Source organism: Odocoileus virginianus, unplaced genomic scaffold (genome assembly GCF_023699985.2).
Source record: "Odocoileus virginianus isolate 20LAN1187 ecotype Illinois unplaced genomic scaffold, Ovbor_1.2 Unplaced_Contig_32, whole genome shotgun sequence".
Classification (NCBI taxonomy): Eukaryota; Metazoa; Chordata; class Mammalia; order Artiodactyla; family Cervidae; genus Odocoileus; species Odocoileus virginianus.
In genome coordinates this window covers 741,423-766,916 of record NW_027224349.1, presented here as the reverse complement: position 1 = coordinate 766,916, position 25,494 = coordinate 741,423, and the positions used below count along the sequence as shown (strand labels likewise).

The window sequence follows — 25,494 nt, the reverse complement described above, 5'->3', positions numbered from 1 at the left end:
CCAAAAGACAAAGACTGGCTAAAAGGATATAAAAGCAAGACCCCCATATATACTGTCTACAAGAGACCCACCTCAAAACCACGACACATACAGACTAAAAGTGAAGAGTTGGGAAAAGATACTTCATGCAGATAGAGACCAAAAGAAGACAGCAGTAGCAATTTTATCAGTTACAATAGACTTTGAAATAAAGGCCAAGAAAAGAGACAAACAAGGACACTAATAATGATCAGAGGATCAATCCAAGAAGAAGATATAACAATTATAAATATATATGCACCCAACATAGGAGCACTGCAGTATGTAAGGCAAATGCTCACAAGTATGAAAAGGGAAGTTAACAGTAACACAATAGTGGAAGACTTTAATACCCACTCACACCTGTGGATAGAAAACCAAGAAAAAAACTAGCAAGGAAACACAAAATTTAAATGATATAATGGACCAGTTAGACCTAATTGATATTTATAGAACATTTCACCCCAAAACAATGAACTTCACCTTCTTCTTCAGTACACAGGGAACCTTCTCCAGGAGAGATCATCTTCTGTGCCATAAATCTAGCACTGGTAATGAAATCATTTCAAGTATAGTTTCTAATCATAATGTGGTAAGATTAAATGTCAACTATGGGGGAAAAAAACTATTAAAAATACATACATATGGAGCCTAAACATCACACTTCTGAAAAACTAACAAATCACAGAAGAAATCAAATTATACACAGAAACAAATGAAAATGAAAACACAGTAACCCAAAATCTATGGGATTCAGTAAAAGCAGTGCTAATGGAAGGTTCATAGCACTGCAAGCTTACCTCTAGAAACAAGAGAAAAATTTAATAAATAACCTAACTTTAGAAGCAACTAGAAAAAGAAGAAATGAAGAAACTTAGGGTTAGCAGAACTTTTCTTCTAAAATTTAATTTCTTCTTCTAAAAATTATGGCAGAAATAAATGCAAAAAAAAAAAAAAAAACAAGGAGACTATAACAAAAATCAACAAAGCTAAAAGCTGGTTCTTTGAGAAGATAAATAAAATAGACAAACCATTAGCCAGACTCATCAAGAAAAAAATGAGAAGAATCAAATCAACAAAATTAGAAATGAAAATGGAGAAATCACAACAGATAACAGAAATACAAAGGATCATGAGACTACTATCAGCAACTATATGACAATAAAATGGACAACTTGGAAGAAATGGACAAATTCTTGGAAAAGTATAACCTTACAGAACTGAGCCAGGAAGAAACAGAAAATCTTAACGGACCCATCACAAGTACAGAAATTGAAACTAAAAAATAATCTTCCAACAAAAAAAAGCTCAGGGCCAAATGCCTTCACAGGTAAATTCTACCAAACATTTAGAGAAGAGCTAATACCTATCCTTTGTTGGCAAAATAATGTCTCTGCTTTTTAATATGCTATCTAGCCTGGTATATGGATATGAGAGTTGGGACTGTGAAGAAAGCTGAGTGCCGAAGAATTGATGCTTTTGAACTCTGGTGTTGGAAAAGACTATTGAGATTCCCTTGGACTGCAAGGAGATCCAACCAGTCCATCTGAAAGGAGATCAGTCCTGGGTGTTCATTAGAAGGACTGATGCTGAGACTAAAACTCCAATACTTTGGCCACCTCATGCAAAGAGCTGACTCACTGAAAAGACCCTGATGCTGGGAGGGATTGGGGGCAGGAGGAGAAGGGGATGACAGAGAATGAGATGGCTGGATGGCATCACTGACTCAATGGACATGAGTTTGAGTAAACTCCAGGAGTTGATGATAGACAGGGAGGCCTGGCATGCTGTGATTCATGGGGTCGCAAAAAGTTGGACACAACTGAGCAACTGAACTGAACACCTATCCTACTCAATCTCTTCCAGAAAATTGCAGAGGAAGGTAAACTGCCAAACTTGTTCTATGAAGCCACCATCATCCTAATACCAAAACCAGACAAACATGCCACAAAACAAGAAAACTACAGGCCAGTATCACGGAAGAACATAGATGAAAAATGCTCAACAAAATTCTAGTGAACAGAATCCAACATATTAAAAAGAACATACAACATGACCAAGTGGGTTTTATCCCAGGGATGCAAGGATTCTTCAATATTCACAAATCAATCAATGTGATATACCACATTAACAAATTGAAAGATAAAAATCATATGATTATCTCAATAGATGCAGAAAGCCTTTGACAAAATTCAACATCCATTTATGATAAAAACCTTCCTGAAAGCAGGCACAGAAAGAACATACCTCAACAAAATAAAAGCCATATATAATAAACCCAAAGCAAGTATTATTGCCAATGGTGAAAAACTGAAAGCATTTCCCCTAAAGTCAGGAACAAGAAAATCGTGCCCACTCTCATGACTACTATTCAACATAGTTTTAGAAGTTTTAGCCACAGCCATCAGAAAAAAAAAAAAAAAATAGAAGGAATCCAGATTGGAAAAAAAGAAGTAAAACTCTGTTTGCAGATGACATGATCCTCTACATAGAAAACCCTAAAGACACCACAGAAAATTACTAGAGCTAATCAATGAATATAGTAAAGTTGCAGGATATAAAATTAACACAGAGAAATCCCTTGCATTCCTATACACTAACGATGAGAAAGCAGAAACAGAAATTAAGGAAACAATTCCATTTACCATTGCAAAGAAAAAAATAAAATATTTAGGAATATATCTACCTAAAGGACAAAAGACCTATGTATAGAAAACTATAAAACACTGATGGAAGAAATCAAAGAGGACACAAAGGATGGAGAAATAGACCATGTTCATGGATTGGAAGAATCAATTGAGTGAAAATGAACATACTACCCAAAGCAATCTATAGATTCAATGCAATCCCTATCAAGCTACCAACAGTATTCTTCAGAGATAAAACAAATAATCTCACAATTTGTATGGAAATACAAAAACCTCGAACAGCCAAAGCAATCTTGAGAAAGAAGAGTGGAACTGGAGGAATCAACCTGTCTGACTTCAGTCTCTACGACAAAGCCACAGTCATCAAGACAGTATGGTACTGGCACAAAGACAGAAATATAGAAGAAAACATAAAGCCCAGAGATAAATCCACACACCTAAGGACACCTTAACTTTGACAAAGGAGGCAAGACTACACAATGGAGAAAAGACAATCTCTTTAACAAGTGGTGCTGGGAAAACTGGTCAACCACTTATAAAAGAATGAAACTAGAACACTTTCTAACACCACACACAAAAATAAACTCAAAATGGATTAAAGATCTAAATGTAAGACCAGAAACTACATATCTCCTAGAGGAAAACACAGGCAAAACACTCTCTGACATAAATCACAGCAAGATCCTCTATGATTCACCTCCCTGGGTAAAGCAAAAATAAACAAATGGGACCTAACTAAACTTAAGTTTAGTTAAGTGTGTGTTCCTTTTGTACAACAAAGGAAACTATAAGCAAGGTGAAAAGACAGCCTTCACAATGGGAGAAAATAATAGCAAATGAAGCAACTAACAAAGAATTAACCTCAAAAATATAAAAGCATCTCAGACAGCTCAATACCAGGAAAATAACCCAATGAGAAAATGGGCCAAAGAACTAAACAGACATTTCTCCAAAGAAGATACACAGATGGCTAATAAACACATGAAAAGATGTTCAACATTGCTTATTATCAGAGAAATGCAAATCAAAACCACAATGTGGTACCATCTCATGCCAGTCAGAATGGCTGCTATCAATAAGTCTACAAATGATAAATGCAGAAGAGGGTCAGAGAAAAGGGAACCCTCCTAGACGGTTGGTGGGAATGCAAACTAGTACAGCCATAATGGAGAACAGTGTTGAGATTCCTCGAAAAGCTGGATACAGAAGTGGCATATGACCCAGCAATCCCATTGCTGGGCATACACACTGAGGAAACCAGAATTGAAAGAGACACGTGTACCCCAATGTTCATCACAGCACTGTTTATAATAGCCAGGACATGGAAGCAACCTAGATGCCCACTGGCAGACAAATGGATAAGAAAGCTGTGGTACATATACACAGTGGAATATACACAATGGTTGAGTAATATTTGATGCATTTGAATCAGTTTTGATGAGGTGGATGAAACTGGAGCCTATTAGACAGAGTGAAGTAAGTCAGAGAGAAAAAAACCAATACAGTATACTAATGCATATATATGGAATTTAGAAAGATCGTTAACAATGACCCTATATGTGAGACAGAAAAAGACACACAGATATAAAGAACAGACTTTTGAATTCTGAGAAGGCAATGGTGGTATGATTTGAGAGAACAGCATTTAAGCATGTATACTACCATATGTGAAATAGATTGCCAGTCCAGGTTTAATGCATGAGACAGGGCGCTCAGTCCAGATGCACTGGGGTGACCCAGAAGGATGGGATGGGGAGGGAAATGAGAGGGGCATTCAGGATGGAGAGCACATGTACACCACAGCTGATTCATGTCAGTGTATGAGAAAAACCACTACAATACTATAAAGTAATTAGCCTCCAATTAATTAATTTACAAAAAAAAAAAGGACATGGCAACAAAGATGAAGAGAATCACAACAGTCAAAGTGAGTCATGATCATCAAAATGAAAAACACTAGCATTTCCCTAGTGGTCCAGTAGTTGAGTCTACCTGGCAGTGCAGGAGAGACACATTCATCCCCATTCAGGAATTCGCACATGCTGCAGAGGAACTAAGCCCATGCACTATAACCACTTAAGCTAGTGGTCTAGAGCCCTCAAGACACAACTACTTAGCCCAGATGCTGGAACTACTAAGCCCAAGCACCAAAACAAAAAGTATCCCCTGCTCACCACAACTAAAGGAACCTCCTGCACAACAAAAACCCAGTACAAACAAAAATAAATTTTAAAAATGTATGTTCAAAACTGAAAGAAAAGTAATGGATCAGAATTGACTGAGTAACCTACACACCTCTGAGTGCACATTGTAGTATCTAAATAAATTAAAAAAGCGAACTGGCAAATGATAAATATGCAAAAGCAACACATAGTGAAGATCAATCCCAGAGAGAAGGTCAAGCAAAAATAATCAGGAGGGAAAGGGGAGACAATTTAATGAGAAGCAGGCTATCTGCCATCCCATCAAGGGTTCTCCCAATAGACTGTTTATTAGTCAAAAAAAAAAAACCTACAACAGAAAAATCAGATGCCTTGTAGGAATAAAATTAACCCCTCCAACCAAGTATAGCCAGATATTCTGTGCCTTTATGATAAGGAGATAACACAAACTATAAACCAATATGGACTATGATAAATAATGTAAATGTAACATGATAAAGTATCAAACTGAAATTGAGAAAAGATTGTATAAATTAACTGATTTGTACTATTAAAACTTTAATTCATGTTAAGACAAGAAAAAGTTCCAGGAGGGGATTCGCTGGCAGTACACTGGTTAAGACTCTGTGCTTCCACTTCAGGAGAAGGTCCAGGTTTGATTGATCCCTGGTTGGAGAGGTTCCATATGCCATGAAGTACATAAGGTGAGAGGAAAAAAAATGAAGGAAAGAAGGAACCCAAATGTGCAAATTTAAAAGAAAGAAAAAAACTAAAGGAAAATGAAATGGAAATTAAAATGAAAAGGAAGTATATGATACTGGGCTGAAGAAAGGAAAATTCAGTAGAGGACAAAGTTGAGACAGATGACAAAGCTGATAATAAAACTGCGGCTTTTATATTCTGTCAATGTTAAAATCTTTGAACTAGTTGAATAAGAGACTATTCTTATTCTTACCAAGAATTCCAAACTATACCACCTACTCAGTTATTTTGAAAAAACTAAGGTATATATACAAATATGTATAAATATACACACACATAATATGTATAGACACATGCACTGTAGTAATATATTAATATGAATAATGATATATGATATGAATAATAATAAAATGAATGATGTATCTATTAAAAGTCAAAGAAAACAGAATGATTCTGAAATGTTTGATTTTATACAAACTATGTTTGAGACTAAATGAAAGTCAGTTTCAGTACATGGGAGGGGCGGTAAAAACTGAAATGCAGCTTTACACAGCAGGGAGAAAGTACAGCTTTTAGTGATTCACATACACTGCTGAGTTAAGCCTTGAGAAACACTGAATTCAAGAAGTTTGTACCTGTACATGCATATACCAGTAAGAACAAATTATACTACAACAAAATGTGTACTGTTTTGAAATGAAAAGTGAAAACTGACAAACCTACCGCCAGTGTTTCTCAACTCTTCGGCTAAGTGCAATTTTTTCTCCTACTTCTGTGCACACAGGATTAGTCAAGACTATTTTGCCCAAATCAGCCTTGACTGCACTAACTCTTCCTCCTGTTGACAGGGATCCTATGTTCACCATGAGCACTTCATTCTTGGACAACTTTTGTACCTTGGGGAGGGGGAAAGAAAAAATCCTTAAATAAAGGAAGTGTCTTACAAAGTGAGAATTTACTAAATAACTGCTGTACATAAGCTATGAAGGAAAAAAATTTTGCACTATACAAGTGTCAAAAAAAAATGTTTATTATTTAGCACTTACTGAATACAAACAGGGTCTCTCTAAGTTACTCAGTAAACCATAGATCAACGAAACAAATTCTGAAGAGACTTAAGACAAAAAGTATGTACCACATTCTTAAAAAGTGTACCAAGATAAGAATAATGTAACACACAGTTAAGCAGGTTCTGAAGGCCTAATTCCATTCATACATAACTAGGCACTTAAAACTTCCTCGTCTCTATAAAATTGAGTAACACCTACTACCATAATTATTAGCAATTACACTGCTAAATGAGCTGTCTGGGTAATTCTGACAGTAAAGAATCTGCCTGCAATGTGGGAAACCTGGGTTTGATCCCTGGGTCAGGAAGATACCCTGGAGAGGGGCATGGCAACCAACTCCAGCATTCTTGTCTGGAAAATTCCAAGGACAGAGGAGCCTGGTGGGGTATGGTCCACAGAGTTGCAAAGAGTCAGACACAGCTGAGTGACTAACACTTTTCACACTGCTAAATAACCTCTTCCAACAATACAAGAGAAGACTCCAGACGTGAACATTACCAGATGGTCAATACGGAAACCACACTGATCATATTCTTTGCAGTCAAAGACAAAAAAGTTCTATAAAATCAACAAAAAGAAGACCTGCAGCTGATTGTGGCTCAGATCATGAATACTTCTTGCCAAAATGAGACTTAAATTGAAGAAAGTAGGGAAAACCACTAGGCCATTCAGGTATGACCTAAATCAATTTCCTTAAGATTATATAGTGGAAGTGACAAACAGATTCAAGGGATTAGATCAGATAGAGTGCCTGAAGAATTACAGACAGAGGTTTGTAACACAGTATAGGAGGTGGTGACTAAAATTATTCCCAAGAAAAAGAAATGCAAGAAGGCAAAGTGGTTGTCTGAGGAGGCTTACAAACAGCTGAGAAAAGAAATGAAAGTCAAACAAGAAACTGAATATATATATCCATCTGAATGCACGGCTTCAGAAAATAGCAGAGATTAGAAAAATTTAAATGAACAATTCAAAACCTAGAGGGAACCAAAAGACAGGAAAGACTAGAGACTTCTTCAAGAAAATTTAGAGAACAAGGAAAAATTCATGGAAGATGGGCACAATAATGGTCAGAAATGGCAAGAACCTAACAGTAGCAGAAGAGAATAAGAATATATGACAAGAATACACAGAAGAGAGAGGGAGGTCTCATCATGGTTGAGAAATAGGATAGGGAGAGCACTTTCTCCCCCAGAGATCCATGAAAAGATCAAATGAACTTGAAGCAACTTCCAGAAAACAAACTAAATGCTGGTGGAGAACACCAGGTACCAGAAACGAAAGGTGATCTTTTTAAAAGAAGGTAGGACAAAAGATAATAGATGAAAAGAGAGACAAGGGATTTAGGGACAGAGACCTCACCTGGCGAGGGAGTCATGTAGGAGTTTCCACATAATAGGAAACCCTATCACAGAGGGGGTCAGTAAAAAGCTCTGGAATCTCTGAGGGCAACATAACGGGGGAAAAAAAAAATCACCACAGAATTCACACTGAACTACATTACAAACAGAAATGCAAAAGGCTCACACATTCACTTTGGCCCAAAAACAGGAGGGGCTAGGCAAGGCATGGGCTACATCACTGGTCTTTAGGGTAAGGACCAGGCTTGAGTGCCCGGGGGACAATCTGAGGGGGCTAACATGACACAGCAACCCAATCCCCGGGAACTCCAGAGACAAAGAAAAACAAAAGACCTTTCTAGACGGGAGCTCTACATCTCATCGTGACCCCTGGCACAATTACAGAACAAAGGATTGCACCCTAGGGAATACCAAGGAGAGTAAGCTTCCTGCCAATGGCCCTCCTTGTCTGGAGGCTGACAGGAAGGTATACCACAGCCAGAGGCAGAAGGCAAGGGGCCACTGCAATCTCAACCCCAGGCTGCCAGTCACTAATCATGTCTTCCTGGGACCCTGTATGGTTCATATCTGCCATGAGTCTTTCGCCTTAGGACCAGTTACCCTAAGGAGACACAAGGCACACCTGAGACTAAGCTGTTGCAGCACACCCAGGAAACCAAGCTGCTGCAATCAGGAAGACACATGAGACACACTGCCTATCTGGGTCAGTGTGCTCGTGGCACATCCAGGACTATATGCCTGAGAGGCTTGGACCTGGGAAGTGCACAAAACCAAGGGCTTTCCAGGAAGGGCTTTGCAGAGTACCCGGGAGCCTGAGTAGTAGGGACCGGGGAAGCACACTCAAGTTTGGGCTGCAGCAACCCCCATGTGGTCCATTCACAGTGAGCGCACCTCACACATCCCAGCAGTGTTTGCTTGCAGTGTGTGCGTCACTCTCTGCAACACAATTGAGCAAGTGAGCCTGAATAAAATGGTCACCTCTGCCCTGTCAAGTCAGGGCAGAGATTACACACTGAAAAAACTTAAAAACACAGGAGGCCAAAATAAGCAAAGATGGGGGAACCACCCAGAAGTGGCAGATGCAATAGACTGAAACCCAGCAGTTAATCTGAGACTGTGCATCTAACAGTCAAAAACAGACTTTAAGAACAAGTACAAGCCAGAATAAGGAATTATTTGACACTTAACCTACCCCACACAGCCCACAACAGCTACAGAGAAATTCCTGTATACATTTTACTATCATTTTTAATTTAAAAAAAAAAAAATGTTATTATTTCTTTAACTTTCATATTTGTACCCTATAACCTTTCTTTAAAAAGCCCCATTTTTAAACAAACTCCATACAAACATTTTTTTTATCTTTAATCACAGATTGTTTTGTAGCTTTTATATTGTACTTTATTGTACTATATTGAGAGTCTAATTTCTATCCTAATTTTTTAATCTTTGTTTTTTTATATTTGTTATTAACTTTGAGCCTTTAAGGGTCTATTTTGTAGTAGCCATTTTCACTTAGGCATTCAACTGCTGTCTTGACTGCTCTCTCCCCCAGTAACTCTTCCTTTTCTCGACCTGGTCACTTCTATCTCCCTCATTCCTCTTCTCTACCTAACTCTGTGAATGTCTCTGGGTATTCCTGGCTGTGGAGAGTTGTTTCAACATTAACCTTGGGGTTTTGTCTTTAGTGCCCTGAGAACAGAAAAGCGTTAATGCTACTGTAGGAGGGTGACTCAAACACAGAGGTGGAGGCTCAACTCCAGAACTTTAGACCATTACAGAACTTCTAACCCCAAGGAACATTAATAGACAAGAGCTCACCACCCAAAACTCTCCATGCCTACACTAAAACCAAGCTTCACCAAAGAACCAGAAAGTTCCAATGCAAATTCCAATAGAGGAAGCTGCAATACAAGATATTTCACACACCATATCAAATCCACAGACACAACAAAACTCACTACTGGACACTTCTTACAATGTCCAGCTCCATTCACCAGAATGCAAAATAAGTTCCCCCAAGCAAGAAACCTTCACAAGCAAAGGTCCAACCCCACACAGAGGATCCAACCCCACCCACAAATAAGAGGAAATACAACCCTCCAGCCTGCATAAAGAAGACCTCAGACACAGCAAACTAAACAAAATAAGAAGGCAGAAAAATATCCACTAGGTAAAGGAACATGATAAAAATGAACCAAACCAAACAAAAGAGAAAAGGAGTTTACTTGAGAAAGAATTCAGAACAATGATAGTAAAGGTACTCCAAAATCTTGAAAACAAAATGGAGTTACAGACAGACTATAGACTCATATTAAGAAGATGCAAGAAATGTTTAACAAGGACCTAGAAGAAATAAAGAATAGTCAATCAGCAATGAACAATAAAAAAACTGATTAAAAAAAAAAAACACTCTGGAGGGAATCAACAGTAGAGTAACTGAGGAAAAAGAAAGGATGAGTGAGCTAGAAGATACAATGGTGGAAATAAATAAAGCAGAGCAGAAGAAAGAATAGAAAGAAATGAGGACAACCTCAGAGACCTCTGAGAAAATGTTAAACTCTCCAACATTAGAATCATAGGGTCCCAGAAAAAGAAGACAAAAGGAAAGGGCATGAGAAAGTATTCAAAAAGATAATAGAAACCTTTCCTAAAATTGGGAAGGAAACAAACCACCAAGTCCAAAGAGCCCAGAGAGTCCCATACAAGATAAAATCCTAGACAAAACATACCAAGACATATATTAATCAAACTGACAAAAATTAAACATAAAAAGCAAATATTAAAAGCAGCAAGGGAAAGGCAACAAAAAACATACTAGTGGATCCCCATAAGGATAACATCTGATCTTTCAATAGAAACTCTGCAGGTTATAGGGAATGACAGTATATACTTAAAGAGATGAAAGGGAAAAACCACAACCAAAATTACTCTACCCAGCAAGAATCTCTTTCAGATTCAAAGGGAAAATCAAAAGCTTTACAGACAAGCAAAAGCTGAGAGAATTCAACACCACCAAATTAATCCTTCAGCACATGCTAAAGGATTTTGTCTAGATAAAATTTTTTAAGGTTTCTAAAAAAGAACCCCAAACAGTAAAGTAAATGCTAACGGGAACATATTTCTCAATAACTACTTTGAATGTAAATGGATAACACACTCCAATCAAAAGACAAAGACTGGCCAAATGGATATAAAAACAAAACCCCTATATACGCTGTCTACAAGAGACCCATTTCAAACCTAGGTACACATTAGGGCAAAAGTCAGAGGATGGAAAAAGATATTTCATGAAATGGAGTTTAAAAAAAAGCAGGAATAGCAACACTCAGATAGAGCTTAAAATAAAGGCCATTACAAAACACAAAGGAGAACACTACATAATGATCAAGAGATCAATCAGAAGAAGATAAAGCAATTATAAATATATATGCACCCAACATAAAGAGTACCTCAATACATAAGATAAATACCAACAACTATTAAAGAGGAAACTGACAGTAATGCAATAACAGCGGGGGACTTTAAACCACACTCACACCAAGGGACAGAATATCTGACCTAAAAATCAATAAGGAAACAAATTTTAAATAATACATTGGACCCATGAGAAATAATATCCAACAAGGATTTCACCCAAAAACAATGTATTTCACTTTCTTCTCCAGTGCACATGGATCATTCTCCAGGAGATCACATTCTGGGCCACAAAATAAGGCTTGGTAAATCTTTAAAAACTGAAGTTATTTCAAGCATCTTTTCAGATCACAATGCTTAAAATTAGATATCAATCACAGGGGGGAAAAAATCTGTAAGACACACAAACGGAGACGAAACAACACACTTCTAAATTACCAACAGATCATGGAAGAAATCAGAAAGGAAATCAAAATATGCACAGAAACAAATGATGAAAACACAAAAATAAAAAATACAGGATTCAGGGAAAGCAGTGCTAAGAGGCAAATTCAGAGCAAAACAAGCCTACCTCAAGAAACAAAAAAAACATGAAAGAAACAACATAACTTTACATGTAAAGCAACTAGAAAAAAAGAAGAAGAAAAAACACAAAAGTTAGTACAAGGGAAAAAAAACATAAATACCAGAGAAGAAATAAATGATAAAAGAAATGAAAGAGACTACAGCAAAGATCAGTAAACTAAAAGCTGGTTCTTTGAGAACATAAAATAGACAAACCGTTAATCAGTTTTACCAAGAAAAGAAGGACGAAGATTCAAATCCATAAAATTAAAAAGAAAAAATCCGGAAATTAAAATGAACAACAGAGAAATACAACCTATCATCAGAGACTACTATGAGCAACTATATGCCAACAAAATGTACAACCTGAAGGAAATGGACAAATACTTAGAAAGTTTAACCTTTCAAAACTGGAGAAGAAATAAAATATATGAACACTATAATCACAAGCATGGTAAGTACAATTGTAATCAAAATCTTCCAATAATCAAAAGCCCAGGACAAGATGGCTACCAAAAATTAAGAAAGAGTTAACACCTATCCTACTGAAACTCTTCCTAAAAACTGCAAGGGAAGAAAACCTCCCAAACTCATTCAATAAGGCCACCGTCACCCTGACACCAAAACCAGACAAAGATGCCACAAAAAAAGAAGACTACAGGACAATATAACTGATAAATGTAGATGCAAAAATCCTCAATAAAATTCTAGCAAACAAAACCCAAAAACATATTAGAAAGATCAAATATCATGTCAACGGGGTGTGCTTCCAGGGATGCCAAAGATTATTCAATATTTGCAATTCAATGTAATAACATATTAACAAATTGAGATAAAACAGTATGATTATTTTAACAGAAGCAGAGGTACCCTTTGACAAAGTTCCACACTGTTTTATGATAAAAACTCTCCAGAAAGTAGGCATAGAAGGAACATATCTCAACATAATAAAAGCCATAGAGGACAAACCCACAGAAAACACTACCATCAGTGGTGCAACACTAAAAGCATTTATTCTAAAATCAGGGAGTAGACAAGGGTGTCCACTCTCATTACCTCTATTCAACACAGTTTTGGAAATTCTAGTCACAGCAATCAGAAAAGAAAAAGAAATAACAAAAATCACAGGAATCCAGGTTGGAAAAGAAGCTAAACTCTTATTGTTTGCAAATGACATAATCCTCTACATAGAAAATCCTAAAGATGTCACCAGAAAACTACTAGAGCTAATCAATGAATACAGTAAAGTAGCTACTGCTAAGTCGCTTCAGTCATGTCCAACTCTGTGCGACCCCATAGATGGCAGCCCACCAGGATCCCCTGTCCCTGGGATTCTCCAGGCAAGAACACTGGAGTGGATTGCCATTTCCTTCTCTAATGCATGAAACTGAAAAGTGAAAGTGAAGTTGCTCAGTCGTGTCCAACTCTTTGGGATCCCATGGACTGCAGCCCACCAGGCTCCTCCATCCATGGAATTTTCCAGACAAGAATACGGGAGTGGGTTGCCATTTCTTCCTCTATATAAAGTAGCAGGATATAAAATTAACATACAGAAATTACTTTGCATCCTTATATGCTAACAATGAAAAATCAGAAAGAGAAATTAAGGAAACAACCCCATTCACATTGCAATGAAAAGAATAAAATTGCTTAGGAATAAATTTACCTAAAGAAACTGAAGATCTATATAGAGGAGACTATAAAACACAGATGAAAGAAATCAAAGATGACAGAAACAGATGGAGAAATACACCATGTTCTTGGATGGCAAAAATCAATACAGTGAAAATAAGTATACCCCTAAGCATTTTATTCCTTTTGTTACAATGTTGAATGGGGTTGTTTCCTTAATTTCTCTTTCTGGTTTTTCTTTTTTTTTTTTTCTTTCTGATTTTTCATTGTTAGCATATTCCATGCAATCCCTATCAAACTACCAATGGTATTTTTCAGAGAACTGAAACAAATAATTTCACAATTTATGGAAATACAAAAGACTCCAAATAGCAAGGCAATCTCGAGAAGGAGGAATCAACCTTTCTAACTACAGACTATACTACAAAGCTACAGTCATCAACACAGGCTGGTACTGACACAAAGACAAAAATATAGATCAACAGAACAAAACAGAATGTCCAGAAATAAATCTATGCACCTATGGACACCGTCTCTTTGACAAATGAGGCAAAAATATACAATGAAGAAAAGACAGTCTCTTCAACAAGTGGTGCTGGGAAAACTGGTCAACTACATGTAAAAGAATGAAATTAGAACACTCTCTAACACCATACACAAAAATAAAGTCAAAGTGGCTTAAATACCTAAATATAAGATCAGAAACTTTAAAACTTCAAGGGGAAAAATAAAGACGTAACACTCTTCATCTAAGTCACCACACGCTTTCTATGACCCACCTCCCCGAGTAATGGACAGAAAAACAAAAATAAACAAATTGCACCTGATTAAAAGCTTCTGCACAATGAAAGAAAGTATAAGCAAGGTATAAAGACAGCATTCTGAATGGCAGAAAATAAGAGCAAATGAAACAACTGACAAAGAATTAATACCCAAAATATACAAGCAGCTTATGCAGCTCATTACCAGAAATATGAACTCAATAAAAAAGTGGGCAAAAGACCCACATAGACATTTCTCCAAAGCAGATACACAGACGATTAAAAAATTTTTGAAAAGATACTCAACTTCACTAATTATTAGAGAAATGCAAGTCAAAACCACAATGAGGTATCATCTCACTCACAGAATAGCCAGAATAGCCGTCATCAAAAAGTTTACATAATGCTGGAGAGGGTGTGGAGAAAAGGGAACCCTCTTACACTGTTGATATGAACGCAAACTGGTACAGCCACTATGGATAGTAGTGTGGAGATTCTTGAAAATCTGGGAACAAAACTGCCATATGATCCAGTAATCCCATTGCTGGTTACATTTCAAGGAAAGCAGAACTGAAAGAGACACATGTACCCCAACGTTCACTGCAGCACTGTTTACAATAGCTAGGACATGGAATCAACTGAGCTGTCCATCAGCAGATAAATAAGGAAGCTGTACATATACACAAAGGAATATTACCCAGTTATATAAAGGTACCCATTTAAATCAGTTTTAATGAGATGGATGTACCTGAAGGTACATATAATAATAATAATAATTCAGGGTGAAGTTAAGTCAGAAAGAAAAAGTCATATACTGTATATTAACACAAATACATGGAATTTAGAAAGATACTATGACCATCTTATATGCAGGGCACCAAAGGAACACACGTATAAACAACAGACTTTGGGACTCTATGGGAGAAGGTGAGAATGGGATTTGAGATGATAGCATTGAAGCATGTACATTATTACATGTAAAACAGATGATCAGTGCAAGTTCGAGGCAGCAAGCAGTACACACAAAGCTGATGCTCTGGGACAACCGGAAGGACAGGTTGGGGAGGGAGGAGGGAGGGCAGTTCAGGATGAAGAGAACATATATACCTGTGACTGATTCACACTGATGTAGGGCAAAAATCATCACACACATACACAAAAGAACATATGGACAAAGTATACAATTAAGGTCTTAATGATCCAGATAACCACAACAGTATGGTCACTCACCTAGAGCCAGATATCCTTGAGTGTGAATACAAGTGGGCCTTAGGAAAAACTACCATGAACAAAGTTAGTGGCGGTGAGATAATTCCAACTGAGCTAATGCAAATCCTAAATGATGATGCTGTTAAAGTGCTGCAGTCAATACACCTGCAAACTTGGAAAATTCAGCGGTATCCTAGGACTGGGAAACATAATGTTCATTCTCATCCCAGAGTCAGCCATTTCCAAAGTATGTTCCAATTCCAGTACAACTGAGCGAGCTCATTTCACAAACTAGAAAAGTAATGCACAAAATCCCTCAAGCTAGGTTTCAGAAGTACGTGAACTGAGAACTTCCAAATGTACAATCTGGATTTAGAAAACCAGAGATCAAATTGCCAACATCCACTGGGTCATAGAAAAGGCAAAGGAATTTCAGAAGATCATCTGCTTCACTGACTAACCTATGGCCCTCACCTAGGTGGATCACAGCAAACTGGAAAATTTTTAAGAGGGCAATACCTGCCTACTGCAAGACCTGTATGCAGGTCAAGAAGCAACAGAACCAATCATGAAACAACAACTGGTTCCAAACTGGGAAAGAAGTAAGTCTAGGCTGTATACTGACACCCTGCTTATTTATAAAATGCAGGGCTGGATGAATCACAAGCTGGAATCAAGACTGCTGGAGAAATATCAACAACCTCAGATATGCAGATGATACCACTCTAATGGCAGAAAGTGAAGAAACTAAAGTCTCTTGATGTGGATCAAAGAGAAGAATAAAAAAGCTAGCTTGAAACTCAACGTTCAGAACACTAAGATCCTGACATCCAGTCCCATTGCTGCTGCTGCTAATTCATTTCAGTCATGCCCGACTCTGTGCGACCCCATAGACAGCAGCCCACCAGGCTCCCCCATCCCTGGGATTCTCCAAGCAAGAACACTGGAATGGGTCACCATTTCCTTCTCCAATGCATGAAAGTGAAAAGTAAAAAGTGAAGTCGCTCAGTCATGTCTGACTCTCGGTGACCCCATGGACAGCAGCCTACCAGGCTCCTCCATCCATGGGATTTTCCTGACAAGAGAACTGGAGTGGGGTGTCATTGCTTTCTCCGCCAATCCCATTACTTCACACCAAATAGGAAGGGAAAAAATGGAAACAATGATAGATTTTCTTTTCTTGGGTTCCAAAATCACCATAGATGGTGACTGAAGCCAGAAAATTAAAAGATAGTCACTCCTAGAAGAAAAGCTACAAAAAACCTTGAGAGCATTATTAAAAAGCAGAGACATCAGTTCGTTATTAAATGCCCATATAGTCAAAAGCTACAGTTTTTCTAGAAGTCAAGTACAGGTGTATGTGTTGAACATAAAGAAAACTGAGTGTCAAAAAATTGATGCTTTCAAACTGTGGTACTGAAGAAGACTCTTGAGAGTCCCTTGAACTGCAAGATCAAACTAGTCAATACTAAAGGAAATCAACCTGAATATTCATTGGAAGAACATATACTGAAGCTGAAGCTCCAATATTTTGGATACCTGATGAAAAGAGTCAAGTCACTGAAAAAGGCCAGATACTAGTGAAGATTTAAGGCAGGAGAAGGAGAGGACTCAGTAGAAGGTTACATTGCATGACCAGCTCAACTGACCTGAGTTAGAGCAAACTCCAAGAGTGTGAAGGACAGGGAATCCTGGTTTGCCGCAGTCCTTGGGGTCACAAAGAGTTGGACATGACTTACCAACTGAACAACATATGGCCTACTGATGCTTCTACCGTCAAAATTCACACCAATGCTTTTTTTATATATAATTTTATTTATTTGTGGCGCTGCTGGGTCTTTGTTGCTGTGCAGGCTTTTTGTAGTTGCAGCCAGCAGGGATTACTCTCTGGTTTTGGTGTGTGGGCTTCTTGCGGTAGCTTCTCCTGCTATAGAGTAAAGTCTAGGTGGGCAGTCTTCAACAGTTGTGGCATGTAGGCAGAGCAGTTGTGGTGAGATTACCTGCTCCCACAGCATATAGTATCTTCCCCAGATCAGGGATCGAACCTGTGTCCCTTGCACTGGCAGGCAGATTCTTTACCACTGAGCCATCAGGGAAACCCCTACACTGTTGTTTTTAAGGCCTTCATGTTTCATTTAGTCAGAATATAAGAAATAGAAATACTAAAATGAACTCTAAAAAGGACTTTATGATCATATACAGAATTTTAAATACTGTACAGGAAGACTATATCCAATCTAAGGTTGCATACTTCAAAGCAAAGTATAGGAACAGCTCCCTGTGCTATACAGCAGCTTCCCCCTAACTATTATTTTAAGCACTCAAACAGCAAATACTAAAGCCTAAAGAAAAGCTAGAGAATAGAATCTAACAGTGATAACATGATACAAAGACTTAACTACTACAAAAAAACCCCCAAAAATAAAAAAAAACCCAGTGTTAAAAACCTAACAGAGTACTCTATATCACTCTTCTGCTGCTTGTTTCTCTGAGCTTACTGTATCTTAAGATCTTTTAATGTCAAAATATGTATTACATATCATTCCTTTTAAAATGTCATTTTCCTGTAGTTTAAAATGACAACTTTAAAATGAAACTGCTTGAACACTGAACACTTAAATATGTTACAAATTTATACTCTCTCAGAAAGTTTAAGTACTTATTTCTCTGTATCTCTGTCAACAAAGTCTGACTCTTCTCTTATAAAAAGTCACATGTTTTCTGCCTGGAAAATTCCACAGACAGAGGAGCCTTGTAGGATGCAGTCCACTAGGTCACAAAGAGTCAGACATGCCTGAGCACGCACACTAGAAATATTAAGTATTTATAATACGGGCACAAACACTTTTTTCCATTAAATAACAAAACAAAATTCTGGCTTGGTTTATGGCTGGTTGGTACACAGAAACTTCCAAATTATTCACTTCCCAATATTTTTTGTGTAATTATACTGTCACTGTAACAAATGAACAAAATTGGTTGCAACAGCATGCTTTGTGCTTCTGAATTACAAAAGCACTTACCTTTGCTGCTTTCTTGTCTCCTTCTGTGCGTACACCAAGAAGTCGTCTAAGCAGGAAATAGGAAATTTCCAATTCTGTGAAGATCTCAGGTAAAGCTCCAACTGCACCAAGTACTTGCCCCACCATTCTGTCAGCCCGGCACAAAGTGGGGTCAATTTTTGTTCCAACTCCTAAGATATAAAAAAATACATATTCCAATTTGCTGTCTCTTAAAACATTTGCAAAGGTAAAGGTAGTCATACCAGTACAACTTCAATCTACACACTCTAACCCAAATAACTCACAACATGTAACAACTACATAATCAAAATCCCATATATTTCTAATTAAAATCCCTGCTTTATCTATAAATACAAGGACAATGAAGAAAATGGGTTGGTAGAAATTAAAGAATTTTTTAAAAGTTCGATTCAAACTATAAAGGTAAACGAACTTCATGTAATAAGATATTCTGTCTTAATTAAGTCTGAGAATTACAAAGTTTATGATGATTATTGCTTAGTCACTCAATTGTGTCTGATTCTCTCTGGTTCCATGGACTGTATCTAGCCACTAGTCTCTTCTGTTCATGGGATTTCCCAGGTAAGAATACTGGAGTGGGTTGTCATTTCCTTCTCAAGGGATCTTCCTGACCCAAGGATCGAACCCATGTCTCCTGCATTGGCAGGCAGATTCTTTATCACTGAGCCACCGGGGATATTACTTTGCAGAAATATAATACATAATTCTTAATGCTGGTTGGCAGGTATACAGGGTTCTCATTATACTATTCTGTTTGTACACCGATGCAATAAAGTTACAAGAAAATCTCATCCTCTGTCATCCCCTTTTCTTTCTTCAATCCTTCCCAGCACCAGGGTCTTTTCTAATGAGTCAGCTCTTTGTGTGAGGTGGCCAAAGTACTGGAGTTTCAGCTTCAACATTAGTCCTTCCAATGAACACCCAGGACTGATCTCCTTTAGAATGGAATGGTTGGATCTCCTTGCAGTCCAGGGGACTCTCAAGAGTCTTCTCCAACACCACAATTCAAAAGCATCAATTCTTTGGCACTCAGCTTTCTTTATAGTCCAACTATCACATCCATACATGACCAATGGAAAAACCACAGCCTTGATTATACCAACCTTTGTTGGCAAGTGCTGTCTCTTGCTTTTTAAAGTGCTTTCTAGTTTGGTCATAGCTTTTCTTCCAAGGAGCAAGTGTCTTTTAATTTCATGGCTGCAGTCAGCATCTGCAGTAATTTTGGAGCCCAAGAAAATAAAGAGTCACTGTCTCCAGTGCTTCCCCACCTATTTGACAAGAAGTGATTGGACCGGATGCCGTGAATAGTGTGAATCTGACCAGTTTAAGTAAGGGTGTATTACATTTAATATTAAATCATTAAACTTTGTTATTTAACTTATATATTCAATAAACTGAATAAATTGGGCTTCACTGGTATCTTGATGGTAAACAATCCTACAATGTAGGAGACCTGGATTCGACTCCTGGGTTGGGAAGATCCCCTCAAGGAGGGCATTACATCCAACTCTAGTATTCTTGCCTGGAGAATCCCCATGGACAAAGGATCCTGGGGGACTACAGTCCATGGAGTCACAAACATTTGGACACAACTGAGTGACCAAGCATAGCACATTCAATAAATCAAAGTATTTTGTGTTTTTTCTTTACTACAGTGTAACTGATTTAATGCTGTGTTGATTCCTGTTGTACAACGTGAATCAGCTTTACATATACATAAGTTTCTCCCTCTTGAGTTGCCCTCCCCCCCCACCACCACTCCACCCCTCTAGGTCATCACAGAGCACCAAGCTGAGCACCCTGTGCTCTAGAGCAGTTTCCTATAGCAATTAAAATGTATTCTTTACATATAAAACCCCTGCCCCCACAAAGAGAGTACAACTTAAGGAATTTTAGTTTCTTAACAAGGGATTAATCAAGGCCTACAGCAGAGAAATTCCTGAGTCCTAACCACTGGACCACCAAAGAATTCCCTACAAGTTCTTTTTAACAAACATGAAATTGTTTTATACTACAGTGAACAATTCAATTATGTGTATACCTGTGTATCCCACTCCTTCATATTCACTTAAAATACCTAGAGATGCAGACTCAGTGTATTTCACACAAAAGTGACATGAACAGATGCTATCAGAAGCCTACAGATGTTAAGTGAAATCCTTACCAATAAGACCACCTGGAGCAGCATACTGAAGATCATTGTGTTCCGCAAAAAGTGATACAATTTTGGAAAAGATTGGTTTACACATGAGTTTTCCTTCACTATCTTTGGAAACAATACCAGGTCTGACTTCTATTTCCTGGCTCACCTGAAACATTGAGTTACAAAAATATGTGGGACAAGATAATTACCTTTAAATGTTAAGAGTCCTAGCTAGTACATCTCTAAACACATCCACCATTCAGTTACTACCCAGCTTTACAACACATGCATGATTTAAAGACATATTAAAAATATTAAACAGTAAATAAAACAATGTGTTTTAAAGTTAATTTTGAAATTTTGTTTTTACCATCTTTAAAATTTGTTATAGTTAAGAAAAGTTCAAAATCAAGTTCACCTTTAACACTCCTTTTAGAATACTACCACCAGCTACACCCCCCTTAAGGTCATCAACTTCACAGCCAGGTTTGTTGACATCAAAGGATCTAATAACTGGGAAGAGGAAAAAGAAAAAAAGAAATAACCCATAAAGTTCATCCTGTTAGTTAAATCAGATGCTTATTCATGTTAACTTTGTTGAGTGTGTGTCTGTTCAGAAGTGCCTAAGATGTACACCTCAGAGTTGAGTTTGTGGGCAAATATCATTATTCCAAATTGTATCATGGTCTTAACTATTGGAAAAGTGAAAATAAGTCAATCAGTTAAGTGACATGTTGAAGCTCTATTTATACTATGGAATTAAACAACTATTACAAAAGGAAAGACAAATAAATACTTTACACAGATAAAATTAAGTGAAGGGTTGATTATTCTGGGGTAAATAAAGTGTGGCCTCCTTCCCTGCAATTCATGCTAAATCCCTAACCTTTCAACCCAGTACCTCAGAATCTGATTGTATTTGAAGACAAGGTCTTTAAAAGGGTAATTCAGGTAAAATTAGGTCACTGAGTGGGCTCTAACTCAGTCTGACTCATGTCCTTATAAAAACAGGGGATCTGGAAAAGAGGTAGCAAGGATGCACACATAGGAAAAATTGTGTGACAAAAGGCACCATCTGGTCATCTGCAAGTCAAAGAGGAGAGGCCTCTGTAGGAAGAAAATCTAGAAGGACCTTAATGTCACATTTCTGGCCCATGTATATGTGAGAAGTAAATTCATTTGTGATGTTTTATTATGGCAGCCCTACCAAACTATTACAGTGATCCTCACATACAATTTAAAAAAGAAGTAGCTATGAAATTCATTTCCAGAGTATAATCCTACAGTCATTAAACAACTATATATGCACCTAGGTTTATATAATGATGCAAAAAAAAAGACATTTGGAAATACACATGTTATCAGTGCTATGAGGCTGAATTCTTCTCTCATATACCTTTATATTAGAACTTATGTGACAAAAACCTATTTTTAAAACTACAAAATAATTCTAGGACTATATTAACTTACAAAAGTGGCACTTATCAAACAGCGTGCTTCATAATCACTCAAGAGAACACTCTCCATAAAACATACAGGATGCCCAGAGGAATGTACAGAAAGGTTCACGTTTTCTGAGAACTTGTTTACAAAAAACACAACCTTAATGTAATCATTAGTACTGGTACTATAAAATTAAGGCAAAAAGAACATGAAAATCTTCATTAACAGTATGCTAAAATAATTTGTACAGAGGTTCTATTTACCTGCTCCTGTTGTTTAAAACACTATCTCTATATAAAAGAACACTATCATTACTCTAACACTATATTATTCTAATCCAGATTACCAAAGAAAAATCAATGTTTCTATTTCATTCATGATTCTGTTCTTCAATCTAGCATTGCCAACACAATCTTAGAATCGATCTCTCTAATAGATAAAACTTTAAAATTCACCCCATTGACTTATGTGTATATATACAAATACATATATATGACATATTTATGTGTGTGTGTGTGTGTGTGTGTGTGTGTGTGTGTTGCCTGTGGTATACATAAACTCATTCCCTATGTTAAAATTCAAAAATGCACACAAACATTCTAATTTATCATTACCTCTGTGCCCTTAAAAGTAAATCAACAATACAGAAAAACTCAGTCAACAGTTAAAGGCTAACAGCTTAAGTCCTTACCAATAAGTCGGGGTTCTGAAGTAAAGTCTCTAAGAGGTACTGGAATTTTCTTAACAATATACTCACAAACAACTTCAATATTATATTTTAGTTGAGCAGAAATTGGAATAATAGGAGCTCCTTCTGCTACTGTACCTATATGACAAAATTCAGAAAGATCAAAATTCATCAGTTTTTCAAAATTTGCTCCACAAATTACTAAAGATAACTAAAAACAGATATCCAAGTAACATAAACAGATGTCAGCAAAATATGGAAAGCTACCATCCTGTTAGAAAAGCATAATATTTTGTTTTTCTAATTAAATGCCAAAGAAGAAGTCAACAGAATGGACCAAATACAGAATTTACAGGTGTAACTTTTATCACATAATCTGGCTAATAAAGATAGACCATCTAACAGGTAAAAGAGTCAAATGTAAAAAATAATATGCATTATGTCTTGTCCCAAATAGAAACAATATGTTTTAGAGAAAAGAACATTATAGATTAAAGAAATGATTTGTCACTTGCAGTACTACAAAGAGATTCTTAAAAAGAGAGTGTGAATAATCAGAAAACAGACTAACATATAAATATCATTTTACTATCACTGGGAAAGAATTTAAAAAACAATGCATTGGCCCTTACTCTGAAAACACATATACTAAGATTAGAATTATATAGACAATACTAGCATGATTTCAATATAAGGATGGCATACAAATATCAGCTCTTACATATTTTCACTACTATTTTGATGAAGCTGACCAACAGTCATTTTTAAATAAAATAAAAGTAATGTGCTGCCATTTGGAAGAAACCCAACTGGTAATATTCACAGACTATTACCCTTTTCCTATCTAACATGCAAGTCAAACTCTAACAACAAACTCAAATAAATTTCACTGCTTCTATTAACTGGCTAAAAGGCATTTAGTAGTATAGAGAAACAGGGATTAGAAACTATAGATTCATTTTTGATGATTAAATGTTTATCTTAAAACTTAATTCATACACTATTATTAAAAATTATTAAATATTACAGTGCCTTACCTTGAACAAATGCAAGGATCTGTTCATACTGTTCTTTAGCCTGGCTTTCTTTTACCAAATCAATTTTATTTTGTAGAATCAAAATATGCTTCAGTTTCATGATTTCTATAGCAGCCAAGTGTTCAGAAGTCTGAGGCTGAGGACAGGATTCATTACCAGCTAAGGAGATAATGAAGAATTAAAACACAAAAAAGATGTGTGATCAGAGTTAACTCATCTTTTAACTCCTATTCCTGACCTTACACACAATACTTGAAATCAACTAATTTGATTTCTTTCATGCTATACTTAGGTATTACATATACCCTTCTAGTTCTATACAGTATGGAGCATACTCTCAGCTAGTGCAGCTCCGGAACAGTTAAAAGTAGCAAAGTTGCAAAATGCAGTCTATGAACTGTAATCAACCAACCATAAATGTAGACAACCACAAAGATGTTCAATGATGCCCATATCTGGCATTCACACCCTTGAGAAATCCTTCCCTTTAAATGTGGGACAGACCTAGAGAAGAGAATATGGCAAAAGGAATGGAACAATACTTCTCAGCTTACAAAGACAGTGATTTCCAACCTGGAGGCTGTTTGTTTCCTCTCAACACAATTATCCAGTCACAAGGACAGATGGGAAGGTTATGTTGGATCACATGAGGAGAAATGAAGGCCTGACAATATATTATTAAAAAGTATATTTTGTCTAATATCCTAATGATCATTTCCCTTTAATTGTGATATTTAGTTGCTTTGTCCCATACTTATTCTGCAGGCTTGTTGAAAAGCACAGTCTTACATAAATGGAGTTCTTATTTCCACAGTCTTCAACCATAAATCACATGTTTGCTCTTTTTGGCATGGCCACCCTATTTAAGGGTATCAGGTGTAGCAATCTTACTCTTAACATTAGGTGTAGTCAACTCCTGCCCTGAATAAGGACACTTCTGTCAGAAATGACACAGCTTATAGTCAAGAAGCCCAAATGCAAGGACTAAACCTTTTTTGGGTGGAAGCTAAATGTTTTTTATATAAGACTGTCTTCGCTGGCTTCTGCCCTTTGTACCCTTCCTCTCACTTAAATTAATTTTTCACCTTTCCCTATAAGAAACTGTAATTTTTTAATTAAAAAACTCACCTTTCACTGAGATTTTTTTAAACTCTAGTAAGTTACCAAACTTAAGGATGATTTAGAGAACTCCCTGAATTTGTACCCTGGGTATCAGAAACAAAAGTGATCTTCTGTGGAGATAATGCCCTTTAACTTTACATTTGACCCTTAAAATTCACCTTAAGAGCTCACAAAAGCAAGCATAACTCCACTTCTGAGAACATTCACATAGCGCTTGACTTCAGTATTTCACATGATTGTGCATGTTTAAAAAGTCCATTATGTCAATACTGCACGGAATAGCTCAGAGCCATTTATAAAATACCTTCTCCCTGCCCCCAACATACTATTATTTTTAAAATTCTAAAAAGACAGTAAGAATAATGCATTGTCTTAAAAAAAACTTTTCCCGACACTATTCTTAGAATTCTCACAAGGTAACAGCCCCAGTACAACTTGGCTTACTATTTATGATAGCTGGTAAGCACTCATCT

At 36.9% G+C, this 25,494-nt stretch overlaps 1 protein-coding gene across 1 annotated transcript in view; it reads right to left on the bottom strand.

Moving 5' to 3' along the window:
* LOC110143883 (eukaryotic translation initiation factor 2 subunit 3, X-linked-like) overlaps positions 1-25,494 on the bottom strand; it is a 42,800-nt gene that overhangs the window by 7,405 nt on the left and 9,901 nt on the right. The window contains exons 6-11 of the mRNA XM_020903655.2: positions 23,900-24,058; positions 22,866-23,000; positions 21,150-21,244; positions 20,753-20,897; positions 18,568-18,737; positions 6,254-6,426 (exon numbers count right to left, since the gene is read on the bottom strand). Of these exons, the coding sequence (XP_020759314.2) occupies positions 6,254-6,426; positions 18,568-18,737; positions 20,753-20,897; positions 21,150-21,244; positions 22,866-23,000; positions 23,900-24,058 (877 nt within the window). The remainder of the gene's footprint in view (positions 1-6,253; positions 6,427-18,567; positions 18,738-20,752; positions 20,898-21,149; positions 21,245-22,865; positions 23,001-23,899; positions 24,059-25,494) is intronic.